The sequence below is a fragment of the Nuphar pumila genome, chromosome 3 (assembly GCF_984573655.1).
Source record: "Nuphar pumila chromosome 3, dmNupPumi1.hap1.1, whole genome shotgun sequence".
NCBI lineage: Eukaryota > Viridiplantae > Streptophyta > Magnoliopsida > Nymphaeales > Nymphaeaceae > Nuphar > Nuphar pumila.
The window spans coordinates 73508145-73531737 of NC_143251.1; the positions used below are offsets into that span (position 1 = coordinate 73508145).

General features: G+C 37.7%; 1 protein-coding gene across 1 annotated transcript in view; it reads left to right on the forward strand.

Moving 5' to 3' along the window:
- The first annotated feature begins 220 nt into the window (after positions 1–220).
- LOC149843019 (transmembrane protein, putative (DUF2358)) overlaps positions 221–23593 on the forward strand; it is a 47542-nt gene continuing 24169 nt past the window's right edge. The window contains exons 1-2 of the mRNA XM_089999539.1: positions 221–445; positions 788–1014. Coding sequence (XP_089855665.1) covers positions 346–445; positions 788–1014 — 327 coding nt within the window. The 5' untranslated portion in view covers positions 221–345. The remainder of the gene's footprint in view (positions 446–787; positions 1015–23593) is intronic.

Below are 23593 nucleotides of genomic sequence, written 5' to 3' on the forward strand. Positions count from 1 at the left end.
ATTTTTAATGCTTTACATTTATCTATATTCTCCAGAGGTTTTCCCCAAAACAAAAGGTTTTCGTTTTAACGAGCCGAGATTTGTGGCTATATTCTCGACACGTACACATGCATCACAAGAAATAAAGAAGAGACTTCACATTATATGCCGGGAACATCTAAAGGACCTAGAGGCCATTAAGTAAAAGGCAGTGTATTATTAAGTAGTTTCGACTTCCGATGGAGCAGCATCATCGTCATCCATTCAAAATTTTGCAGAAGAGGAAAGAGAGGAGAAGAGAAGAGAAGAGAAGAGAAAAGAAAAGAAAAGGGCGCCACAAATTAAAGAAAAATCTGAAGGAGGGAGATGAGCACGCTCTCTTCGAGCTCCACCGTTTGCTTCTTCGGGAAGTCTCCTTGCTCCAAGAATTCTAGGGTTCTCTTCTCTCGTTCCCCTCTCGTTCGAGGTATCATCTCTCTCTCTCTCTCTCATTTTGAAAGAATATTCTGGAGTCGTTATTTTCTGCATTTTAATTTGAATCTCTGACTCTCGGGGCTCGTTATCTTGGATTTCGAATCGTATCGATCTTTTCGCGCGATTTTTTATTGACATCGAGTTGGTTTACGATCGGTTTCCTCATCTGCGAATGGAAATTCGTGTAGATTGAGATCATTTTTATGAGGATTTTTGTAGTCAAAATCTACGGAGATTGATTTTAGGTAGTACAGATGATATGTTACGCACACACTGGACTTGCACACTAGATTACAGAGAAAGAAAAACTTGAGTTTTCGGTTGGATTTTGTAGTTGTCAATGAATCGAGAGGGGCGGAGGTATCTCAGGATCGAGCCGATGACAGATCGGAAGCGGACAAGCTCGTCGACAAGATCGATTTCGGCGAGCTGTGCAATGAGTTCGAGTGCATCAGCAGCCCTTTGGTCGAATCCACAGCGAGGCAGCTAGCGCGCGACATCCTGGAGTTGAGAGAAGGCAATCGAGCGCTGGGAACCTTTGCGGTGTCTGTCAAATACAAGGTGCTTTTTGAAAACTTTTGGCTTCTTTTCCTTTTCTCTCCTGCTTCTTAGGTACCTTTTGGCTGTATTGGTTTGTTTTACTGTTCGACTATTCTTCTAGCAATTTCATTTGGTAATTGTGAACAATTTTCTTTTCGGACATGTTATTACAAATGCAGTATTTGATGTTGAATCCCGTATCTCTTTTGCTTCAGTATTCAAGTGCATGTTTTTCATGAATAAACTGCTGAGCTAGTGTATTAAAGCGATATTTTTTGTTTTTTTTTCTTTGGTTTATAACCATGCAAAATACAAGTTCTGAATGTGGTTACCAGAGGTTTACTGTTTCATTTACATCTGTTAATAGGGTTTCCATCTATTCATCATTAATTGAGCAAAATAAACATGTTAAATGTAAAATTCAATTGTACATGCCAAATCTGTCTGTTTAATAAAGCATGCGGCATTTGAATCAGTGGCTAGTAGTTGTTTTGAGCAGTGATAGGATAGTGCTTCTACATGTGCATAAAAACTGGTAGTTTGAAACTTAAGAAAAATATAAAGGAAGACTTTGTAGAAGAGTGCAATATACCTTTGCACATGGCAACCAACCAGCGAGGGGCTGTTTTCAACTATAATTAGGTGCTTGTCCATATCATTTTATTCATGACATCATGCTTCCTGGTGTTTGTTTTAATATTTAAGAATTTATGAAAATTGATGCAGAGCAAAACAACCTCTGAAACACAAAATTTCTTGCCTTAAAAAAATTCTAGTATACTTTATTCATGTTTTGAGTTGAAGAAAGCTCCATAAAACCACAGTGCTGTTGAAATCTGACCAAAACTGTCAAAAAAGAGTAAAGAGTAAAACAAAGCAGCATGTGAAAACCACATTTCCAATTTCGGGCAGTGTGTTAAGACTGCATTAAGGCTCTCTTTGGGAACCGGAGATGGGAGGGGGATGGTATTTGAAAGAAGATCAAAATAGAATTTCAGATTGAAAATTTCTGGATTTCCTTTACAAAAGATAGAGTACATAATTACAAAATGTTAACTTATGTTAATCGACCTTGTTTCCTAAAATGTAGGTACCAGTAAATCGTTATCAGCAGATAATGACTTATCTTGCTCCAGCAGATAACTTAGTCCCTAAAATGTAGGTAACAAATCGTTAACGATGAATCGTTAACAGTAGATAACGATGGAGGTGTTAACACAAGATAAGATAACGATGGAGCATGGTTATCAGTAGATAACGATACGGTTTGTACAACAGCTAATACACCCCCTTAAGTTGGAGCATGCAGATCGAGCATGCCCAACTTGATCTTCATAATAGAGAGTTGAGCACTGCCCAAGGCCTTTGTGAAAATGTTTGCGCATTGTGAATGAGTGGGGATGAATTCAGTACGAATGAACCCATTTTGAATTTTCTCCCGAATAAGATGACAATCAAATTCGATATATTTGGTGCGCTCATGGTAAACAGGATTAGCAGCAATATGCAGCGTTGCTTGTTTGTTATAAAATAGTCATTCACTGAGGATGAGGGATCCCAAAATCTGTCAATAAATATTTGGCCCAAGTGAGTTCACAAGTTGCTAAGGCCATAGAACGGTACTCGACTTCTGCAGATGATCGAGATACAATTGAATTTTTATTTGATTTTCAAAATATCGGACTTAAGCCAATCATAATGCAATACCCATAAGTAGATCTGTGGGTCATTGGGCAAGAAGCCCAATCTGAATCAGAATAGCCGAGAATAGTCAACGAACTAGTTGAATTCATTAGAATCCCTTGGCCTGGGGTACCTTTGAGATATCGCAAAATCCGGAGAGCTGCATTCATATGAGGAGTGCGTGGTTGGCTTGAGAATTGTCTTAGAACATGGGCTGCATAGGAGATATCAGGGCGTGTGATGGTGAGATATATCAGTCGACCAATCAGTCGTCGATAGAGACTCGAATCTTCCAAAATGGATCCATCTTCATTATTGAACTTTGAATTTTGCTCCATGGGAAAGCAACATGACCTCGAACCCGAATATCCCATGTCCTCTAATATAGACAATGTATACTTTCGTTGAGATATGAATGGTGTAAGTTTTATGAAAGTATTTTTAAAAGCAATATTTTTGATAAAAACTAGTGTGAAAGCCAGACACCAAATAATAAAAACCGACTCGCACGAGTGGTGGAGTCCGGGTCGATCTCAGGGAACAGGATATACTCGTATTCAATCGATCTCAGGGAACAGGATATACTCGTATTCAAACACACAACTATGCTACTCTTTGTTGCCAAAATAAAAAAATGAATTAATTGAATAAATAAATCACTAAAAAGTAATGCCCTATACAGAGGGCTTAACGAATAAAAGAATAGAAAGGCCTTATTACAACCCAATGAATTGAATAAATAAAATAAAATCCTAGTCTAAAAAAGAAAAGAAAATGCTTCAGTGCTTCGAGTCCTTTTGTCCCTTCTTGAGGTAATGTATGTTTTCTTGAACTTTTGCTTTTCTGAGGGCTCCCTGAGGGGCCTTTCTAAGGGTCCTTCGAGGGGACCTTTTCGGGATCTCAGAGGGCTCTTTAGAAGCTCGAGATCACTTCTCTCGCACGTCCAAACGCTTTCCTGCAAAACAAAAATACAAAACACAAAGCAAAAACGAGAAATCTACAAGAAAATTAACGACAAGGATGAAGAAAAATCACAACAAACGGAAATAAAAGCACGAACTAACTATGAAATACACCATAAGAAAAACAAAATAGCATAATTAATAAGATAACTAACTAAAACCAAGAAAAGTAGAACTAAAAGAATATAACGAATTAACTAAAAGCTAATACCAAACTAAACTAAATTAACATGAACTATACGCTGAACAACTTTGCATACTTAATCAATAAAGAAAAATCAAATAATACTAAAAGACTCATTAACAAACAAGCAACCCATGAACTGCACTAACCTAATGAACACTTAAAATGAAGAACGTATAATGCTGACAATCAATGAAAACTATTAGCTAATGACTAATGAAATATTATTAAATAACTAAGATGTCATTATAATGAAGATACATGACTGATAAAAAGAGAAAGACATACACAAAACACTATGTGAAGACCACTAATAATATAAATTAAAACTCAATAGTCAATGGGCTAAACCGACTAAGCTATATTGACATTACCTAACTAATAGAAAAGAAACTAACATTAATAGTATTAAACAAAAAAAAGAAAAGAAAACTTACTAACTTAACCTGAATACACAACTAATGCTAACCTAACTAAAAATTTGCTATGATATTAAACAGCAAAAGACAGCTACAACGTCTTTTGTTGTTTCATTGCTAACGTCAAAACAAATAAATAAAACAAGACACCTAACCTAAAAAAAATTATTGCTGAACCAACATGAATGAAAAACGTTAAACCAATAAAAACGCTGATGCACAAGCCAACACTCATGTTGATGCAAAATACTAACCCACCAATAATGGATGACTGTATCTAATAGAAGAATTGCATATTGACTAATAGAACTAACATGCGGTTTTGAATCTACAGTAACCAAGAAAGAATAAAAAAAAGACAGGCAGACGATTAACAGAATGCAAATCAATAAAACGCACAACTACTATCGTTAAAACTAACTAACCTAGACACAAAAGAAACGAAAACAAGAACAAAACAGACTATTGACTGTAGCCAACATGACAAACATACTTATCAAGAAAACACGTTAACCCTAAGGAAAAACAAATCTAATGAAGATTCAATATATATTTTTATTCTTTTCCAAAACAAAACAAGAGAATATGCTGAAACACGTAAAAAGAAAAAGGGAAGAAGAAGAAGATCACTCACCGAGTGCTTCTGATGGACTGGTTGCGAAAAGAGTGGTCTCTTCACGGTGAAATCGACACGCTGCCCTATTGTGCTGGAAGACGAAACCGCCGGCGAGAAGAAAGGGAAAAGGAGAAGAAGTAGGAGAGAAAAGGAAAAGGAACCGGCTGAGAGAGAGAGAGAGAGAGAGAGAGAGAGAGAGAGAGAGAGAGAGAGAGAGAGAGAGAGAGACCCCTTTTTCTTTCTCAAACTTTCCTTTTTATAATAATAATTAGGTTTTGGAAAACTTTTTTAAAAAGAGTTTGTATACTTTTCAAATATTTCAAACAACTCCATTTTTTGAAAGTATTTTCCAAAAACTTAATTAATTACTCAAAAAGGCTTAGAAAGGGCTCGAGTTGCTCAATTTAAAATTTGATAAAAATCTTTGAAAACCTTTGCAAACACGTATTTTTAAGCAATTATTGCACATGATCATGCATGAAAAATATATGAATTTGTGTGTAGAATTATGCATGATCAAATACCCCCATGCTTTTTGTTTGCTAGTCCTCGAGCAAACTGACGCAAAAATATAAAAATATTAAACCACTCAAAACTAACTCACTTTCGTAGGAATCACAGTTGCATTTAGCGTATGCAACAAGCCCTTTCAACCTCTGGGTTACTCCAATGGACGAGTAAGGTCTCGTGAGGGTTTGTAGTGATGCTACCCACAAACATCTCTATCATGTATGCATAAAATTCAACTTTAAAAATCATTAGGCAGTCAAGGAGTTTGTTTTCACAAATATTTCATGCCATTACATTATCAAAACATGATTAGAGTATTTTACTTGCCACCACAAAATAAAATATTTTCTTTCACTTTTCTAAATAGCATAATCATTTATGTTTCATTATCAGAAATTCAAATACATACATGTTATTATTTACTTATCCTCACTCATATGTGTTCTACACAGGTTTTCTCAATATTTGCTTCTAAGCAGTGAACTTTTCTCTTTTATTTTCTTTATTTTTTTTATTTTTATTTTTTCACAATTTTTTTTTTCTTTCTTTTATTGAGCACTATATCAAATTTTCAGTTTTCATGACCCGTGTAACTAGCTTTGAGTCAGTGACTCCCAGGCCAGACGACCTTAGGGCACCAGATACAAAGTATCCCTCAGACTTAATTGCTCGAGTCACTAGACTTTCAAATTTTTATAGTTTACATATAGTCTACTTCTTTGTCATGTGCAATGTCAATATCTATTAGGCTCTCTATAAAGTCCATGTAACGGGCTTTCGGGCCGGTGGCTCCCAAACCAGATGGCTTTAGGGCACCAGGTGTAAACACTCCTCAGGCTCTACTTGCTCGAACAAAATAGGCCACAGATATCAACGTAGATAAAGAATTGACTTCCTTCGTTATCCTTTTCAATATAGAACTCAAACACTTCAACTTGTGTCTAAGCCCCGCTACTAGGGAATACTAAGATATCAAACAACTAAACGTATGCTCTTTTTCACCTTTTGAGCTCATAAATGCAATATTGTTCATTTGCTTAGTTTTTCAAAAATGAAATTGTACATATCCATACTTGTGATTCAAAATAAACTCTAACATGCATCTATCGCCATTTCTTTGAAATCCACATAAACAACCATGATTTTCTAGATCCGTGTCAGATTTTTTTTCGTGGGGCTTAAAAATTCTCTAAAAACATTAGATTTTGCAAAGCCGTCATATAAGTTCAAACTCGTTCCTTAAAAGCCCAATTTTTATGAGTTGTCATCAAAAGTGCAAGTACTAAGACAGAAAAAATTTGGGTGTGCTAACTACACCCTCCCCCATGCTTGAATGACACTGTCCTCAGTGACACTCCTCCATGCTTGCATGAAACTAAGGGAATGCATATAAGAACGAAATGAATGGGAGAAAATGGTAGAGGTCACCTGATCCACACTGTGGAACCTTACCTGATACGACATGCGAATGGCTCTGCATAGGTTCCACCTGTCTCACAGTTTACAACTCATAGAAATATGCAAAAAGAATGCAATGCATACATGATCTAAGCTTGACGCTCATGAAGAAAAACTACGTAAAAACAAAAAAATATTAAAGCTATTAATGGTACATCACAAATATAGGTTGCCTCCCATAAAACGCTAAGTTTTACGTCCTCAGCCAGACGGATCTCTGGAAACCCTTCATCGTCCACGAGATCAATGGACGTGAAGTTGTGCTCAATCGGGTTCTCTGAGAAAAAGAGTGTCGCCTGTGACATTGCGCACTGTGTTCCCGCCCACTCGACCTCTAAAAGTAATATCATGACTCTCACTACAGGAATAACGAAGGTTAGACTCCTCTGGGAGACTACTCTCAAAAGGAGAGTCTAGGACCGATCGACCATCGATGTATGCAACCTCAAACAAGTGGTGGTCATGATCTTGCTTGACTAGGTTAAGTATCTTTTGCATCTTCACCTCTAACTTACTAAAAGCAATCGGCGGTCCTAATGCCTGAGAGACTGGAGCTCGATGAATATATGATGATAATGCATGTTGCGGGCCTTGTCCCTTTTTCTGAGGCCTAATGGAGGAGATCAACTCGTCAGTGGGTATGACATTGGGCTCCTTAGTCGATTCCTAAACGGGGTGATACACCTTCCCATTCTGAAGGGATGTAACAGATTTGACCTGCGTAGGGTATGGATCTTGTGGGGTGCAGGTCAAATGACATGGAATCTTCTCCCTTGGGGACGACAACAGGGCTGACTAGATAGGTTTCCCTTGCTTTGCCTGCTGAAGGCTTTAGCCAAGTGTCCCATTTGAGTCTCTAGTCCAATTGACTGCGTGTGGGAACAAAGAGTAGCCTTGATATCAGAAAAGGCCTCTAACATCTTCTCCTGAAATGATATGCTCGAAGTGGGCTCATGAGGAGAAGGCAGACTATAGGGGGGGTGGACCTGTGGGAATAAGGGATGTGAGTAACCTTGTAAAGGGTTACTCTGTCTATGCTGAGTCTGGGAGGGCTGATGGGATGGGATGATGGGGGTGGTTTCACCATCCCAGGTTATAAGTGGGTGCAAATGAATCGTGCACATGCCTAGCGAAACCTTGGACAACATTCACCTGCTCTTGAATGAATTCAGGATATAGCGGTGCTGTCGGACACTCATAAACATAGTGTGTAGGGTTAGCGCATAGCTCGCACACTCTTCCTACTGGACTTCGCGAAAAATTTGCTAGGAATTGATCTAATTTATTAGTCAACTGGTCAACTTTGGTTTGCAATTCTAACTCGGACCCTACTTCAGAAATCTCACATTTCCTAGGACCACTAGGCACAGATATGGTTCTATCGAGCCATGAAGACAAGGTATGATGCATCGTGTTTTCACTCAAGGTCTCAAATAAAGACCAAGCCTCGTCCTCACTCTTGGGCATAAAAGTGCCCCCACATGATGAATCAACCATTTGACGGTTCTTCTCAGTAAGACCGTCATATAAATATTACACCAGTTGCCAGCGAGGAACCTGGTGGTGGAGACACTTGCGGAGAAGATCCTTCATCCTCTCCCAAGTCTCGTGAAACATTTCCCCATCTATTTGTGAAAAGCTGGTGATGGCCTTTCGATACTGATTCGTCTTACCAATTGAAAAATATTTTTTTAGAAACTCCCTTTGCATATGTTCCCAAGTGGTAATTTGAACTGTATCTAACGCCTTCAACCAATGTTTGGCTTTATCCTTCAGAGAGAAGGGAAATAAGGTTAACCTCATATCATCGTCTCCAAAATTGTTGATTTGCACGGTCGAGCAAATCTCAAGGAATTCGTCGAAATGACGATATGACTCTTCATTACTAAGACCATAAAATAAAGGTAGCATCTGGATCACACTGGCCTTAATCTTAAAGTGATTCGCTCCTACATCAGGTCTTGTGATGCAGGAGACAGGAGTATAGGTGTTGGGCATGAAGTACTCCCTAAGGGGACGAATCATCTGCTGATCCTCAACCATAGTTGCAGATCTCTGGGCTCTCCTAATAAGGGTCTCTAGGTCCTCAATCGGCTCTACTAGCTCGGGGTCAAGCGAGCGTCGCCCTTGCATGCACCTCGACGTAGACCGGTGCAGCACACGTCCTAAATTTGGGTTTTTCTACCTAACTAACGCGCTAGCGGCCAAACCACACAAATCAAAAAGCGAGTAAACTAAAAAAATGAGAAATAGACAAAAACCACGCAGTTGCACACAACAAGGATTATGCAAAAAAAATAAAATCTATGTGCACGGTACCCCAATCGTACACAGTCATGTCTAAGGGAATCCTAGTGGGTGGGCTGTGCAGAAAAGTAAGTTCGTCTCTACGGTATGCACACACGTGGTTCTAAACCTAAATGCAAAAAGCAAACACTAGGCAATAAAGTGAATACTCGTATTTCGCCGTCCCCGGCAACGGTGCCAAAATTTGGTGTAAGTTTTATGAAAGTATTTTTAAAAGCAATATTTTTAATAAAAACTAGTGTGAAAGTCAAACACCAAATAATAAAAACCGGCTCACATGAGTGGTGGAGTCCGGGTCGATCTCAGGGAACGGGATATACTCGTGTTCAAACACACAACTATGCTACTCTTTATTGCCAAAATAAAAAAAAATGAATTAATTGAATAAATAAATCACTAAAAAGTAATGCCCTACGCAGAGGGCTTAACGAATAAAAGAATAGAAAGGCCTTATTACAACCCAATGAATTGAATAAATAAAATAAAATCCTAGTATAAAAAAGAAAAGAAAAGGCTTCAGGGCTTCGAGTCCTTTTGTCCCTTCTTGAGATAATGTATGTTTTTTTGAACTTTTGCTTTTCTGAGGGCTCCCTGAAGGGCCTTTCTAAGGGTCTGAGGGTCCCTCGAGGGGACCTTTTAGGGACTTTAGAGGGCTCTTTAGAAGCGCGAGATCACTTCTCTCGCACATCCAAACGCTTTCTTGCAAAACAAAAATACAAAACACGCAGAAAAAACGAGAAATCTACAAGAAAATTAACGACAAGGATGGAGAAAAATCACAACAAACGGAAATAAAAGCACAAACTAACTATGAAATACACCACAAGAAAAACAAAATAGCATAATTAATTAGATAACTAACTAAAACTAAGAAAAGTAAAACTAAAAGAATATAACGAATCAACTAAAAGCTAATACCAAACTAAACTAAATTAACATGAACTATATGCTAAACAACTTTGCATACTTAATCAATAAAGAAAAATCAAATAATACTAAAAGACTCATTAACAAACAAGCAACCCATGAACTGCACTAACCTAATGAACACTTAAAATGAAGAACGTCTAATGCTGACAATCAATGAAAACTATTAGCTAATGACTAATGGAATATTATTAAATAACTAAGATGTCATTATAACGAAGATACATGACAGATAAAAAGAGAAAGACATACGCAAAACACTATGTGAAGACCACTAATAATATAAATTAAAACTCAATAGTCAATGGGCTAAACCGACTAAGCTATATTGACATTACCTAACTAATAGAAAAGAAACTGACATTAATAGTATTAAACAAAAACAAACAAACAAGAAGACTTACTAACTTAACCTGAATACACAACTAATGCTAACCTAACTAAAAATTTGCTATGATATTAAACAACAAAAGACATTGTATTGCTGGCAGCTATAACGTCTTTTGTTGTTTCATTGCTAACGTCAACACAAAGTAAATAAAACAAGTCACCTAACCTAAAAAAAATTATTGCTGAACCAACATGAATGAAAAACGTTAAACCAATAAAAACGCTGATGCACAGGCCAACACTCACGTTGATGCAAAATACTAACCCACCAATAATGGATGACTGTATCTAATAGAAGAATTGCATATTGACTAATAGAACTAGCATGCGGTTTTGAATCTACACTAACCAAGAAAGAACAAAAAAAAAAAAAAACAGGCAGACGATTAACAAAATGCAAATCAATAAAACGCACGACTACTATCGTTAAAACTAACTAACCTAAATACAAAAGAAACGAAAACAAGAACAAACCATACTGTTGACTGTAGCCAACATGACAAACATACTTATCAAGAAAACACATTAACCCTAAGGAAAAACAAATCTAACGAAGATTCAATATATATTTTTATTCTTTTCCAAAACAAAACAAGAGAATATGCTGAAACACGTAAAAAGAAAAAGGGAAGAAGAAGAAGATCACTCACCGAGTGCTTCTGATGGACTGGTTGCGAAAAGAGTGGTCTCTTCACGGTGAAATCGACACGCTGCCCTATTGTGCTGGAAGACGAAACCGCCGGCGAGAAGAAAGGGAAAAGGAGAAGTAGGAGAGAAAAGGAAAAGGAACCGGCTGGCTGAGAGAGAGAGAGAGAGAGAGAGAGAGAGAGAGAGAGAGAGAGAGAGAGAGAGAGAGAGAGAGAGAGAGAGAGAGAGAGAGAGAGAGATGAGCTTCAAAGTGGGAGACCCCTTTTTCTTTCTCAAACTTTCCTTTTTATAATAATAATTAGGCTTTGGAAAACTTTTTCAAAAAGTGTTTGTATACTTTTCAAATATTTCAAACAACTCCATTTTTTAAAGTATTTTTCAAAAACTTAATTAATTACTCAAAAAGGCTTAGAAAGGGCTCGAGTTGCTCAATTTAAAATTTGATAAAAATCTTTGAAAACCTTTGCAAACACACATTTTTAAGCAATTATTGCACATGATCATGCATGAAAAATATATGAATTTGTGTGTAGAATTATGCATGATCAATGAATATCCTCTGTTTGGATCGAGCCATTTCAATGCCTAAAAAATATTTTAGATTGCTGAGATCTTCAAGGCAAAATTTCTTGTTGAAATTCCTTTTGAGGTCGCTGATCTGATCAAGATTATCTCTTGCGATGATTATGTCATCCATCTACACCAATATGAACATTTGGTGATCGTTCCCTGTACGTGTGAATAAAGAATAACCTGCCTTGGATTGAACAAATTTGATCTCCCTTAAATAAGATGAGAGCTTCGCAAACCAGTTCCACAAGGATTGTTTGAGTCTATAAAGAGACTTATTTAGGCAGCAAACTTGGTGCGCCCCCGGACTAGAAAATTCGGGAGGTAAATGCATGTATACTTTTTCATCTAGATCACCATGAATAAATGCATTGTTGACATCAATTTGAAAAAGATATCAATTACGTATAGAAGCAATGGCAAGAAGACATCGACTTGTGACCATCTTGGCCACTGGAGTATACGTCTCATTGTAGTCAAGACCTTCGATTTGAGTATACCCTTTAGCAACCAAGCATGCCTTATAACGTTCAATGAAACCATCAGATCGATATTTAACTTTATAGACCCATTTGCAATCTACAAGATGCTTACCTTCAGGTAAATTTATCATCGTCCAGGTATTGTTCTCCTCCAGTGCTCAGATTTTAGCAGCCATGGCATCACACTAATGTTGGTGTTTCATGGCTTGAACAAAAGTCTTTGGCTCATAATTTTGAGTGATTGCTGCCAAGAAAATTCTATGGAAAGGAGAAAAGTGCTGATATGCAAGATAATGGTAAGAGGATGGTGGATACTTGAAACCACGTTACACGATTCATCCGATTGGAGTATGGGAGCTGCAGAGTAACACTTGAAATCTTTGAAGCAAAGTTACCAGAAGCACCTAGGTAAGTGGGGAAGCATGCTTCGAAAGCGTGAAATGTTGCGCTTCTGAAACTTAATAGGAAGCGCGCTTCCCTTTTATGAGAAGCACACTTCCCTTTAATAGGAAACACACGGAAGCGCGCTTCCTGTAGAGAGATGCACCGAACCCTAGGTAGAGAGAGAGAGAGAGAGAGAGAGAGAGAGAGAGAGAGAGAGAGAGAGAGAGAGAGAGAGAGAGAGAGACGGCTGCACAAGAAGAAAAACTCGTTCATTCATATTAGGGCTGCTCTCTATGCTAAATAGAGAGAGGCCAAAAGAATAAATTACATCTAAGTCCATTATTAAGTAAAAATATCAAATAACCTCCAAACTAAGAAGATTTAAACTTAAACCACCTATTCTCAACACTCCCTTTCAAGCTGGAGCATAGATATCAATCATGCTTAGCTTGTCACAACATTTTGAGAAATTTGGTCTAGCAAGGGGTTTTGTAAACATATCTGCAACTTGATCTTCCGACTTTAGATATTTGGTAGTGATATGTCCAACTTGAATCATATCCCTTACGTAGTGGCAATCAACTTCAATGTGCTTTGTTCTCTCATGAAAGACAGTATTGTTCGCTATATATGTTGCAGCCTTGTTATCGCACATCATGGTCATTGGAGAGGAAACCTTCACCTGGAGATCATGAATAACAGTACGAACCCACATCAATTCAGCAGTTGTTTGGGCCATAGCCCGATATTTTGATTCTGCACTCGACCTGGAAACCACATTCTGTTTCTTACTTCTCCAAGAAATCAAGTTGTCTCCCAAAAACACACAGAATCCTGTGGTATATTTTCTATCTACTACAGATCCAGCATAGTCAACATCAGAATAAACCACTATCTCCAGAGTTCCACCTTTCCTGAACAATAACCCCTTTCCAGGAGAAGATTTTAGATATCTGAGAATCATTATGGTTGCATTTCAGTGTACTTCAGTTGGTTTGTCCATAAACTGGCTAACTTTGCTTACTGCTAAAGCAATACCCGGCCTAGTCACAGTTACATATAATAGCTTCCCTACTTGGGAGCGATAGCTTTTGCTATCAACTGACTTTGACCCTTCTTCAAACAACTGAACTTTATGGTCCATGGGAATATTTGCTGGTTTAGCTCCGAACATTCCCGTTTCCTTTAATAAGTCAAGAACATACTTCCGTTGAGACAAAACCATCCCTTCACGGTTCCTAGCAACTTCTATACCCAGGAAATAACTAAGTGAACCAAGGTCTTTTGTAACAAAGTGCTTTTGAAGATGAGCCTTTGTGTTTTCAATATCCTTCACATTGTCTCCTGTAAGAATGATGTCATCCACATATACCACCATAACAACTATGCCTGAGTTAGTTATCTTGATAAATAGAGTATGATCTGCCGCTGACCTATTAAAGCCAAAGCATGACATCACTTCAAACAACTTTTGAAACCATGCACGAGGACTCTGTTTCAAGCCATAAATCGCCTTTCTCAATCTACACACCTTCTGACACTCCACCCCACCCTCGAAACCTGGAGGTTGTTGCATGTAAACGGTCTCAGATAGATCCCCATATAGAAATGCATTTTTCACATCTAATTGGCACAAGCTCCAACCATGCTGAACAGCTACTGAGAGAACAAGACGAATGGTATCCATCCGTGCAACAAGAGAAAAGGTTTCAAAGAAGTCAATACCATATGTCTGAGTATACCCTTTCGCTACTAATCCGGCCTTGTACCTTTCAATAGAACCATCATATTTGTACTTTATTGTATATACCCATTTACATCCAACAATGTCAGCATCTGCTGGGGAATCAACTAGATCCCATGTATGCTGAGAGGCTAAAGCATCCATTTCTTCTTGCATAGCCAGCTTCCAGCGATTATCAAGCTCTGCCTGTTGATAGTTCAGAGGAATAGTTTCAGCAGATAAGGCTGAAATAAAAGACTTCATCTGATTTCCAATTCTGGCATCAGAGACAAAATGAGATATGGGATATAAGGTACATTGTCGTGTCCCCTTTCGTAGAGCAATAGGCCTGTTATCATTATCATGAAGATCACTATTGTCAATAGAACTTACCTCAGGAGAAGAAGAAGATGAAGGCACTTGCGGAGGTGGAGCTCTACGCACATATACCAATTGAGGATTATGAAATCTGGAAGAGGATGAAGTTTGGTTCGGTAATGAGGGCACGAATTCCAAAGGAAAAGGAGGTATAGGTAATGGAAAAGACTCAGCTGGATCAACCTGCAGTGGGGAACCAGTACTAGAGTAATATGGAGTGGATTCCAAGAAAGATACATCCGCACTGACATACTCTCGGCGAGAAATAGGATCATAGCATCGATATCCCTTTTGATTTTTGGGATAACCTATAAATATGCATTTTGTAGCTTAAGCAGCTAATTTATCACGGTCAGGACCAAGTTTGTGGACAAAACAAACACATCCAAATATTTTGGGCGAGAAAGAGAAGAGTGGGGCATTAGGTTTTAGGATATGTAATGGAATTTGATCACCCACGAAAGATGAAGGCATGCAGTTGATCAGATAACAAGCAGTGGTAATCGCATCACCCCAGTATAACGCAGGAACATTAGATTGAATCATAATGGTCCGGGCAACATCAAGCAGGTGCCTATGTTTTCGCTCAGCCATCCCATTTTGTTGAGATGAATAGGCACAAGAAGTTTGAGGTTGGATGCCATGATCTTGTTAAAATTGTAACAGAACTTTTGATTTAAACTCAAGAGCATTATCAGTGCAAACAATCTTGACAATAGATTCAAACTGAGTTTTTATTTCAAGAATTAAGGATTTGATAATGCTTGGAACTTCAGATCGTTCTTTTATTAAAAACACCCACGACAACTTAGAGAAGTCATCAACAATAACTAGATAGTATCGACACTGAGTCCTAGTAGGAATCTTACTAGGACCCCATACATCTGCATGAAGAAGTTCAAAAACTTTATTACCAGACTGACTCTGACTCGAAGGGAACGAACTTCGATGATGCTTGCCTAACTGACATGCTTCACACTAAAATGATGTGGTGGAAGGAATTTGAGGAAAGACCGAGCGAAGCTTTGATAATGAAGGATGACCAAGACGAGGATGCCACTGAACAGGACTGAATGAGTGTTCCACTGCAGCATGAACATTACCCATTGGATGATGTAGGTAGTAAACTCCATTTTCTTCATAGCCTCCACCAATCTTCTTCCCCGTCAGCAAATCCTGAAAATGACAAGCCATCGGATCAAATATTACTCTACAGTTTTGTTCTCTTATAAGACAACTAACAGAGAGTAAACTTTGAGGAAAGTTTGGAGCATGAAGAACATTTTTCAACTGTAATGAGGAGGATATAGAAATATTTTCCTGACCAACAACCGGGGAGGAACTCCCATCGGCTAATGAGACTCCTCGATGAGCATTAATATCCTTTAGATCTGAAAAAACAAGTGAATTTCCACATAAATGTCTGGATGCACCAGAGTCAATAATCCACTTACTGTCAGTCGGATGAAGATGATTTCCAGTTGAATAGGCAACACCAGCTATAGGAGGGGTGGAACTCAAAGGACGAAGAGCTATCAGCTCATCATATTCAGCACGACTGAGGGTGATACTACTGTCACTTGCAGAGATATTTTCCTGTACCTTTGTTGCCTCGAGAGTAGTAACATTTGCTTTAGGAGCATATGACTTTGATGAAGAAGAGGTTGGCCGGCCATGCTTATCCCAGCAACGATCTTCTAAATGTCCAGATTTTCCACAGAATGTACATTGAAGCTTTCCTCTGCCTCCCATACCTCGTCTACAACCTCATCCTCTGATATTCTGAAGATTTCCACGCCCATAACCAGATGAGACAACTAGAGCAGATGACTGAGTCACAGGCTGAGATTGTGGAAGAGAGACCGCAAGTCTACTCAGACAATTATATGCCTCAGCAAGAGTAGGTACATCTGAACCAGTCAACATTTGGACTTTTGCAACAGAGAATTCTAAAGATAAACCTGTAAGAAACCGAGCAACTATAGTTTGTTCTTGATGATCCTTTTGTTTCGAACAACAGAGGGGTCTGTGAGCATTAAGTCTTTCAAAGGCAGCTTTGACGGAGACATAGTACTGGGCCACGGTCTGATCTCCCTGCTGTAAATTATATATCTCCTGTTCAACTTGCAGGATACGACTCACATTAGTTTCTTGTGAGTACGTATCTCGAAGATTGTCGCACATCTGTTTGGTTGTATTATAGTAAATTAAACCATCTGCAATAGGGGGTTCAACACTATTCATAATCCACGGCATAACTATGTCATTATCTTCATCCCAGGTAACATATTTTCCCACTTTTTCAGTGGGTTCGTCTTCCAACAAGATATGTTTTCTACGATGTCCAGATACCGACATCATAAACGTTCTGGACCACCGGGCATAATTAGTTTCATTCAACCTTACAGAAGAGCCGTACGAAAAGGGATTGACAAATGCCTTATATTCTCCAATATGTTCCAATTTGGAATCACATTTCGAAGTTTCAGCCATACTCAAGATATACTTCTGTTTCAGCAGAGATAAAAATCTGGACAGACTTCAATCAACACAGGGAATAGCGTGTGTTACACTCACACATCAACCAATACGACAACCAACAGCTGTTCACACACACAAAAAGACCACGACAGTAAGGAACAACCCACAACAAGAATATTTTCCCAGCACAACAGGGAATCAAGCCTGCAGTTTCCACGACAGTAGTGAACAGCAGCCCACAAACATGAATAATAGTTTTAATTTTTCTCAGCACAACAGGGAATCACGACCAACATAACTATGCATACGCACGACCAACATAACTATGCATACGCAAAAACTAAATCATAACACAGGCTGCTCCCAGACATATATTGCTCGACAGTCAGTCATCTCTCAATCACGAGCAACAACACAACAAGTGCGATTGCTGTTTCTCCCAAATAACAGGAAGTCACAACAATAAATCACGAAAACAGAAAAAACCACGACAAGGAGATTGCTGCTGTGCCCAAACATCAGGATATCACGACAATAAAACTCGTCAACAAAACATCACGGCAGGAAATCCAGGAAATCATGGCAGAGATAAAACTCGGCAACAGGGAATTAAAGCCACAAACTCGGCAACAGAGAATCACGGCAGGAACTCACAGCAGGGATAAAACTCGGCAACAGGGAATCACGACAACAAAAAACCAAAAACGAGGAGCTACCAGACCAGCAGCACGCATCCTGCTCCCTTAAATCTGATGACAGATCTGGGCCATGACCTTGGTCAAATCCCAGATCTGTTATCAGATCTTACACAAAAAAATAAACAGCTGACCTGATTGAAAAAAAATTTTCGTTGGTGTAGATTAATCGTAGTTTGATCACGATCGTTCACTCTCCCACGATCGAATGCTCTGATACCATGTAGAGAGATGCACCAAACCCTAGGTATAGAGAGAGAGAGAGACGACTGTAAAGGAAGAAAAACTCGTTCATTCATATTAGGTCTGCTCTTTATGTTAAATAGAGAGAGGCCAAAAGAATAAATTACATCTAAGTCCATTATTAAGTAAAAATATCAAATAACCTCCAAACTAAGAAGATTTAAACTTAAACCACCTATTCTCAACACTTCCCATCATGCTTCCCCCTCGCTTCCCTGCGCTTCCCCCATTTTTTTTATTTTTTTGTATTTTTTATTTTTATTTTTTTCGCTTCCTAGGTCGCTTCCGGTTCGCTTCCTAGGTCGCTTCCGAGACGATTCTCGATTCGCTCCTAAGTGGTCCCACGCTTCCCGCTTCCTAAAATTTTGAAAGTGCCTCGCTTCCCGCTCCCGCTTTCTCAACTGGCAACCATGCCTTGAAGTATGAGGTGATAGTTTTTACAGAATCTGTCTTGCAGAAAGGAGATGATGAAGAGAAGAAGGGGCTGCAGCTGTCATAATTTCCAATACGGAAATCGTGACCTAAAACATGTATTAATATTTCTTTTTGTTACAGTATGGGTCGGGTCTGGTATGAGATCCAGAGTATAAGATCCGGACCCGGAATATATAAACACATACATGTGAAAAAATATAAATAGATGCCAGACATCATCTTTTCACCCCCCCTCAAGTTGATCATGGTTTTGAACCATGAACAACTTGCCTTTAAGCATCCAAAAATGATCCTTTGTCAAGCCTTTTGTGAATTATGTTTGCAACTTGTCTTTCAGTGTTAACAAATTCGAGCTCGATCCCCTTTTCTTCAACTTTTTGGCTCACAAATTGTTGATCTATGACAATATGCTTAGCTCGACTGTGATGTACCAGATTGAATGACATGTTGATAGCACTTCGATTGTCACAGAGCAAGATAGACCGAGTGATCACCTCTCCCACTTCGGTCAGTAGATGCCTGACTCATGTGACTTCAGCGGTAGCAGCAACCATGGATTTGTACTCAGCCTCAGTGCTGGATGTAGCGATGGTTTTTTGTTTTCTGCTACTCCAGGATATTAAGTTTTTTTCAATGACAACACAATATCCTGAAGTAGACCTTGGTTCATCTGGATCCCCTGCCCAGTCTGCATCACAATAGACAGTAAGCTCACGCATATCCTTGCCAGACGACTTTTGAGAATATATCAACCCATTTCCAACTGTTCCTTTAAGGTATCCGAGTATCCTCTTAACAACTTTCTTGTGTCCAGTACGTGGTTCATGCAAGAACTGTGACACCTGATTGATTGAATAAACGATATTAGGTCGAGTGAATGTGAGATACTATAACATCCCTATTAGACTTCGGTACCTGGTGGGATTCTCACACAAGTATCCATTGTGAGCACTCAATTTTTGATGGACACTTGGATTTCCCAGATGTTTACAATTCTTCATACCTGCTTTGCTTAGAACATCCATCGTATACTTGTGCTGAGTGAGGGTCAAGCCATCTACCTGTCTATCAATTTCTACCCCAAGAAAATAACGTAAGGTACTAAGATCTTTCATTTTGAACCTCTGACCTAACAGGTGTTTCACCTCTTTAATGTGATCTTCTGAATTTCTTGTGATGACAATATCATCCACATAGATTAATAATAAGGTGATCACATTTTGTCTTCTAAAAATAAATAATGAGTGATCCAGTAGGGAGTGAAAAAATCCATGCTTCTGAATCTCAAGAGAAAAGCTATCAAACCAGTAGCGAGATGCTTGCTTCAGGCCATAGATAGCCCTTTTTAATCTGCACACGTGTTTTACAATCTTGCTCGTAATATCCAGGGGGTTGTTACATGTAAACTTCCTCCTTCAAATTCCCATGCAATAATGCATTTTTTACATCAAGCTCGCTCAGCATCTATCTATGCTCAACCACTAAGGAAAGGATAATTCGAATCTTCCCCATTCTTACAACTGGACTAAAGGTCTCATCATAGTCTTGCCCAGCTTCTTGTGTAAACCCCTTTGCCACGAGCCTCGCCCTGTATTGTTCAATGGTTCCATGTGGTTTATACTTTATTTTGCAGACCCATTTGCATCCTACCACATTCCTGTCAAATGGTCTAGGAACAATTTCCCAAGTTCTATATTTGTGCATGTGATGTCTTCTTTAAAATCGTTGTAATTTTGAAAAGATTTTTATATGAAAAGCATGTGAAAACCAGACATCAAATAATAAAAACCGGTTCTCACTAGTGGATGAGACCGGGTCGAACTCAGGGAACGGGAATATATCGTATTCAAGTACACAAGTCTAAACTAATCTTTATTGCCGAATTATTGAAATATAAAATGTTCAGAAAAGTAAAAACAACTAGCTATTACAACAAATGAATACCCTTCGCAGAGGGCGTAAAGTGCAATATTTACAAACCCAGAATTAAATGCCTAAATTCTAAAATAAAGGAAAAACATCTTCTATTCTTGTACTTCCCGTGTCACGTATCGCTTTAGCTCCACTCCTGTGCGATCCTGCACAAATCAAATGAACACAAGCAGTACAAAAGATAGAAGGATAAAACTATACTAAAAGAATTATAAAATCTAAATGACACCTCTAATTAAAATTGATTACTAACTACTAATTGACATGAAATAAAATGTTAACTATCACAAAGATGCTAATCAAATCTACTACTAACTAATTGATTAATCTAATTACTAACTATTAATGAACTAACAATTAACTATTGGTATATTAAACTAAACAACTACAAACTAATGAATTAATACTCTTTAAAATGAAGCATCAACAATCAATTCTCAACAATTCTTAGTGAAACTCAAATTTGCTCCAGCTAACACTTAGTGAAAAATTTACAATGAAACTTATTGGGAATCAACAGTGAAATTCATAAAAAAATACACTGTGAAACTTAGCATTGCATGCATTTGATATTTACTGGATTTAAGCAATATTATCATTCACTGATATTTCAGACATCCACCAAGGTTTTCAATTCACTCACAACACTCTTCAATCAATATATTTGAAATTCAGCAACTTTGTAGCAATTCATTCAGCAAATTTAATCATTCAATCTGATCCATAGAACTGGATTGTATCAACCAATTAATACAACGATTTGTATTCAAATATCAACAGAAAATGACAGCAAAGATCAAATACAGCCTTCAAATGATAATCAGAGAACAGCCCCCTTGAAGGAATTCAATGAAACTATAATGCTCAGGGTTCATTACTGTTACCATAAAACAGTAGCAGTGATCCAAAACTCAGTGGCTCTCCACATTCACATCGGATTCAGCCATCCGATTGAATTTTTTTTAAAAGTAATTACTGAGAATTCAATTATCAGAAATGTTCATCGGATGATACGGTGATTAGTAATTCCAGAACTTAGCTTTCACCAGAAAATGTAGCGATTGATCCATATGATCGATCAACTTTCAGTAAACATTTTAAAATCTGGTGACTGCACAAATGAATAATCGCTGGAATTTCAAATAACAGAAGATAACCACCGGAATTTCAAACAGTCACCGGATTATTCTGCTAAACCAGGAGATTCCGATCAGCATCTCCGGCAGACTCAGAGATTTCAGGCAATTAAACAGTGTATCCATATTCCAACATGTTCTTTACAGCAGTCAAGAGCTCCGACCAGTACATGCAATCCAACTTGAATCTCAAACAGGAAAATCAAAAAGAAAAAGAAAAAACATGCGATCTGTATTTTTTTTTTTTGTTTCACACAGAAATCAAAACAGAACTCGATTAAAAATGAAAAAGAATAAGAAAAATGAAGAATCGGAAGAAGAATAAGAGAAAGAAGTATAAGAAGAAGAAGATGATGCAGATTAGGAGCAGAAGTAAAAGAAGAAGAAGAAGTAGGAAGAAAAAAAGAAGAAGAAGAAGAAGAAGAAGAAGAAGTAGGAGAAGAAGGAGAAGATGCAGAGCACTCAGCACTCACCGTGAACCTAAGGGGTTAGAGAAGAATGGCCGGCCTCCTCCCGTACGCCGTCGCCGTTGCTGGAATTCTCTCCACCGGAAAACAGGGAAGAAGATAGAAAGAGGGAGAAGGAGAAGAAAGGATTAGGAGAAATGGAGAGGAAGGAGAAGAAGAGAGGGCTGTAGCTCAGGAAGGGGGAGACAGCCGATTTTTGCGATTTTGGGGGTTTTTAACAGTAAACAAACCGGTTCACCGGTTTATTTCTGTTTGTTTTAAAAAAATTCAAACCGGTTGGAACCGGTTTGTAACAAGATTTATTCAATTTTAAAACAATGCAAACCGGTTCCAGCCGGTTTGCTTATTAATTTTTTTTTTAGTTTTTTTTTAAATTCAACAACCTTGTAAACCGGTTTATTAGAATTTTTTTTTTCAAAAAGTTACAAACAAAACTTTATTTCATTTATAAGGCAAATAAAACTATTCTACTAATTTTTTTTCTTTTCTAAAAAAACAAACATTTAAAATGATTTTAAAAACTATTTTCTCTATTTTTTTTATTTTTAATTGAAAACTAATACTAGACTACTATGAATAAAAAAAAACTAAAATATGTATAAAAAAATGTAAAATAAAACTATTTTTCATGCATTTTCTATTTTTAAATCATTTTAGCACATTTACTCGAAAACCAACATAAAATTGGGTTTTTTTAAATCATTTTCTCATGAAATCATGCATATTTTTATATGAAAAATCCCTAAAATATATGCATGATCAAATACCCCCATGCTTATGTTTTGCTAGTCCTCGAGCAAACTAGAAAAATGCACGAAATCAAACTATCACCTAACTCACTTTCGTAGGAATCACGGTTGCATTTAGCTCATGCAACAAGCCCTTTCAACCCCTGGGTTACCCCAGTGGACGAGTAAGGTCTCGTGAGGGTTTGCAGTGATGCTACCCACAAATATCTTTGTCATGTATGCATAATATTACACATCCTCACAATCAGTAGGTAATTAAAGACTTTATTTTCACAAATATTTCCTGTTATTTCTAAATCAAAACATAATTAGAGTCTTTTATATACCACCACAGAAAAGAATTTCTTTCACTTTTCTAAATATCACAATTATTTATGTTTTATTCTTAGAAAATCCAATAAAAACATATTATTATTTACTTATCCTCACTCATATGTTTTCTGCACAGGTTTTCTCAATCATACTTCTAAGCATTGAACTTTTCTCTCTTTTTCAGCTCTTTTCTCGATTTTTTCATTTTTTCACGCTTTTTCTTTTTGCGCACTTATTCTTCTCTTATAGCTTGCGTGTGGTCTGCTTTTATGCCTTCTGCAATGTCAATATCTTCTATACTTTTTCAATACATACCAAAAGATATCAACTAAGACATAAAAGTGACTTCCTTCATTCACCCTTATAACATGAGAGTCAAACATTTCAACTTGTATCTGTTCTCAGTTACTTAGGATCACGAAGTTTTCCACTCTCCTTTTCGAAAATGGAATTAAAAGTTTCAACTTACATCTAAGTTCCATCTACTAAGGATTGTGAAATTATCCAAA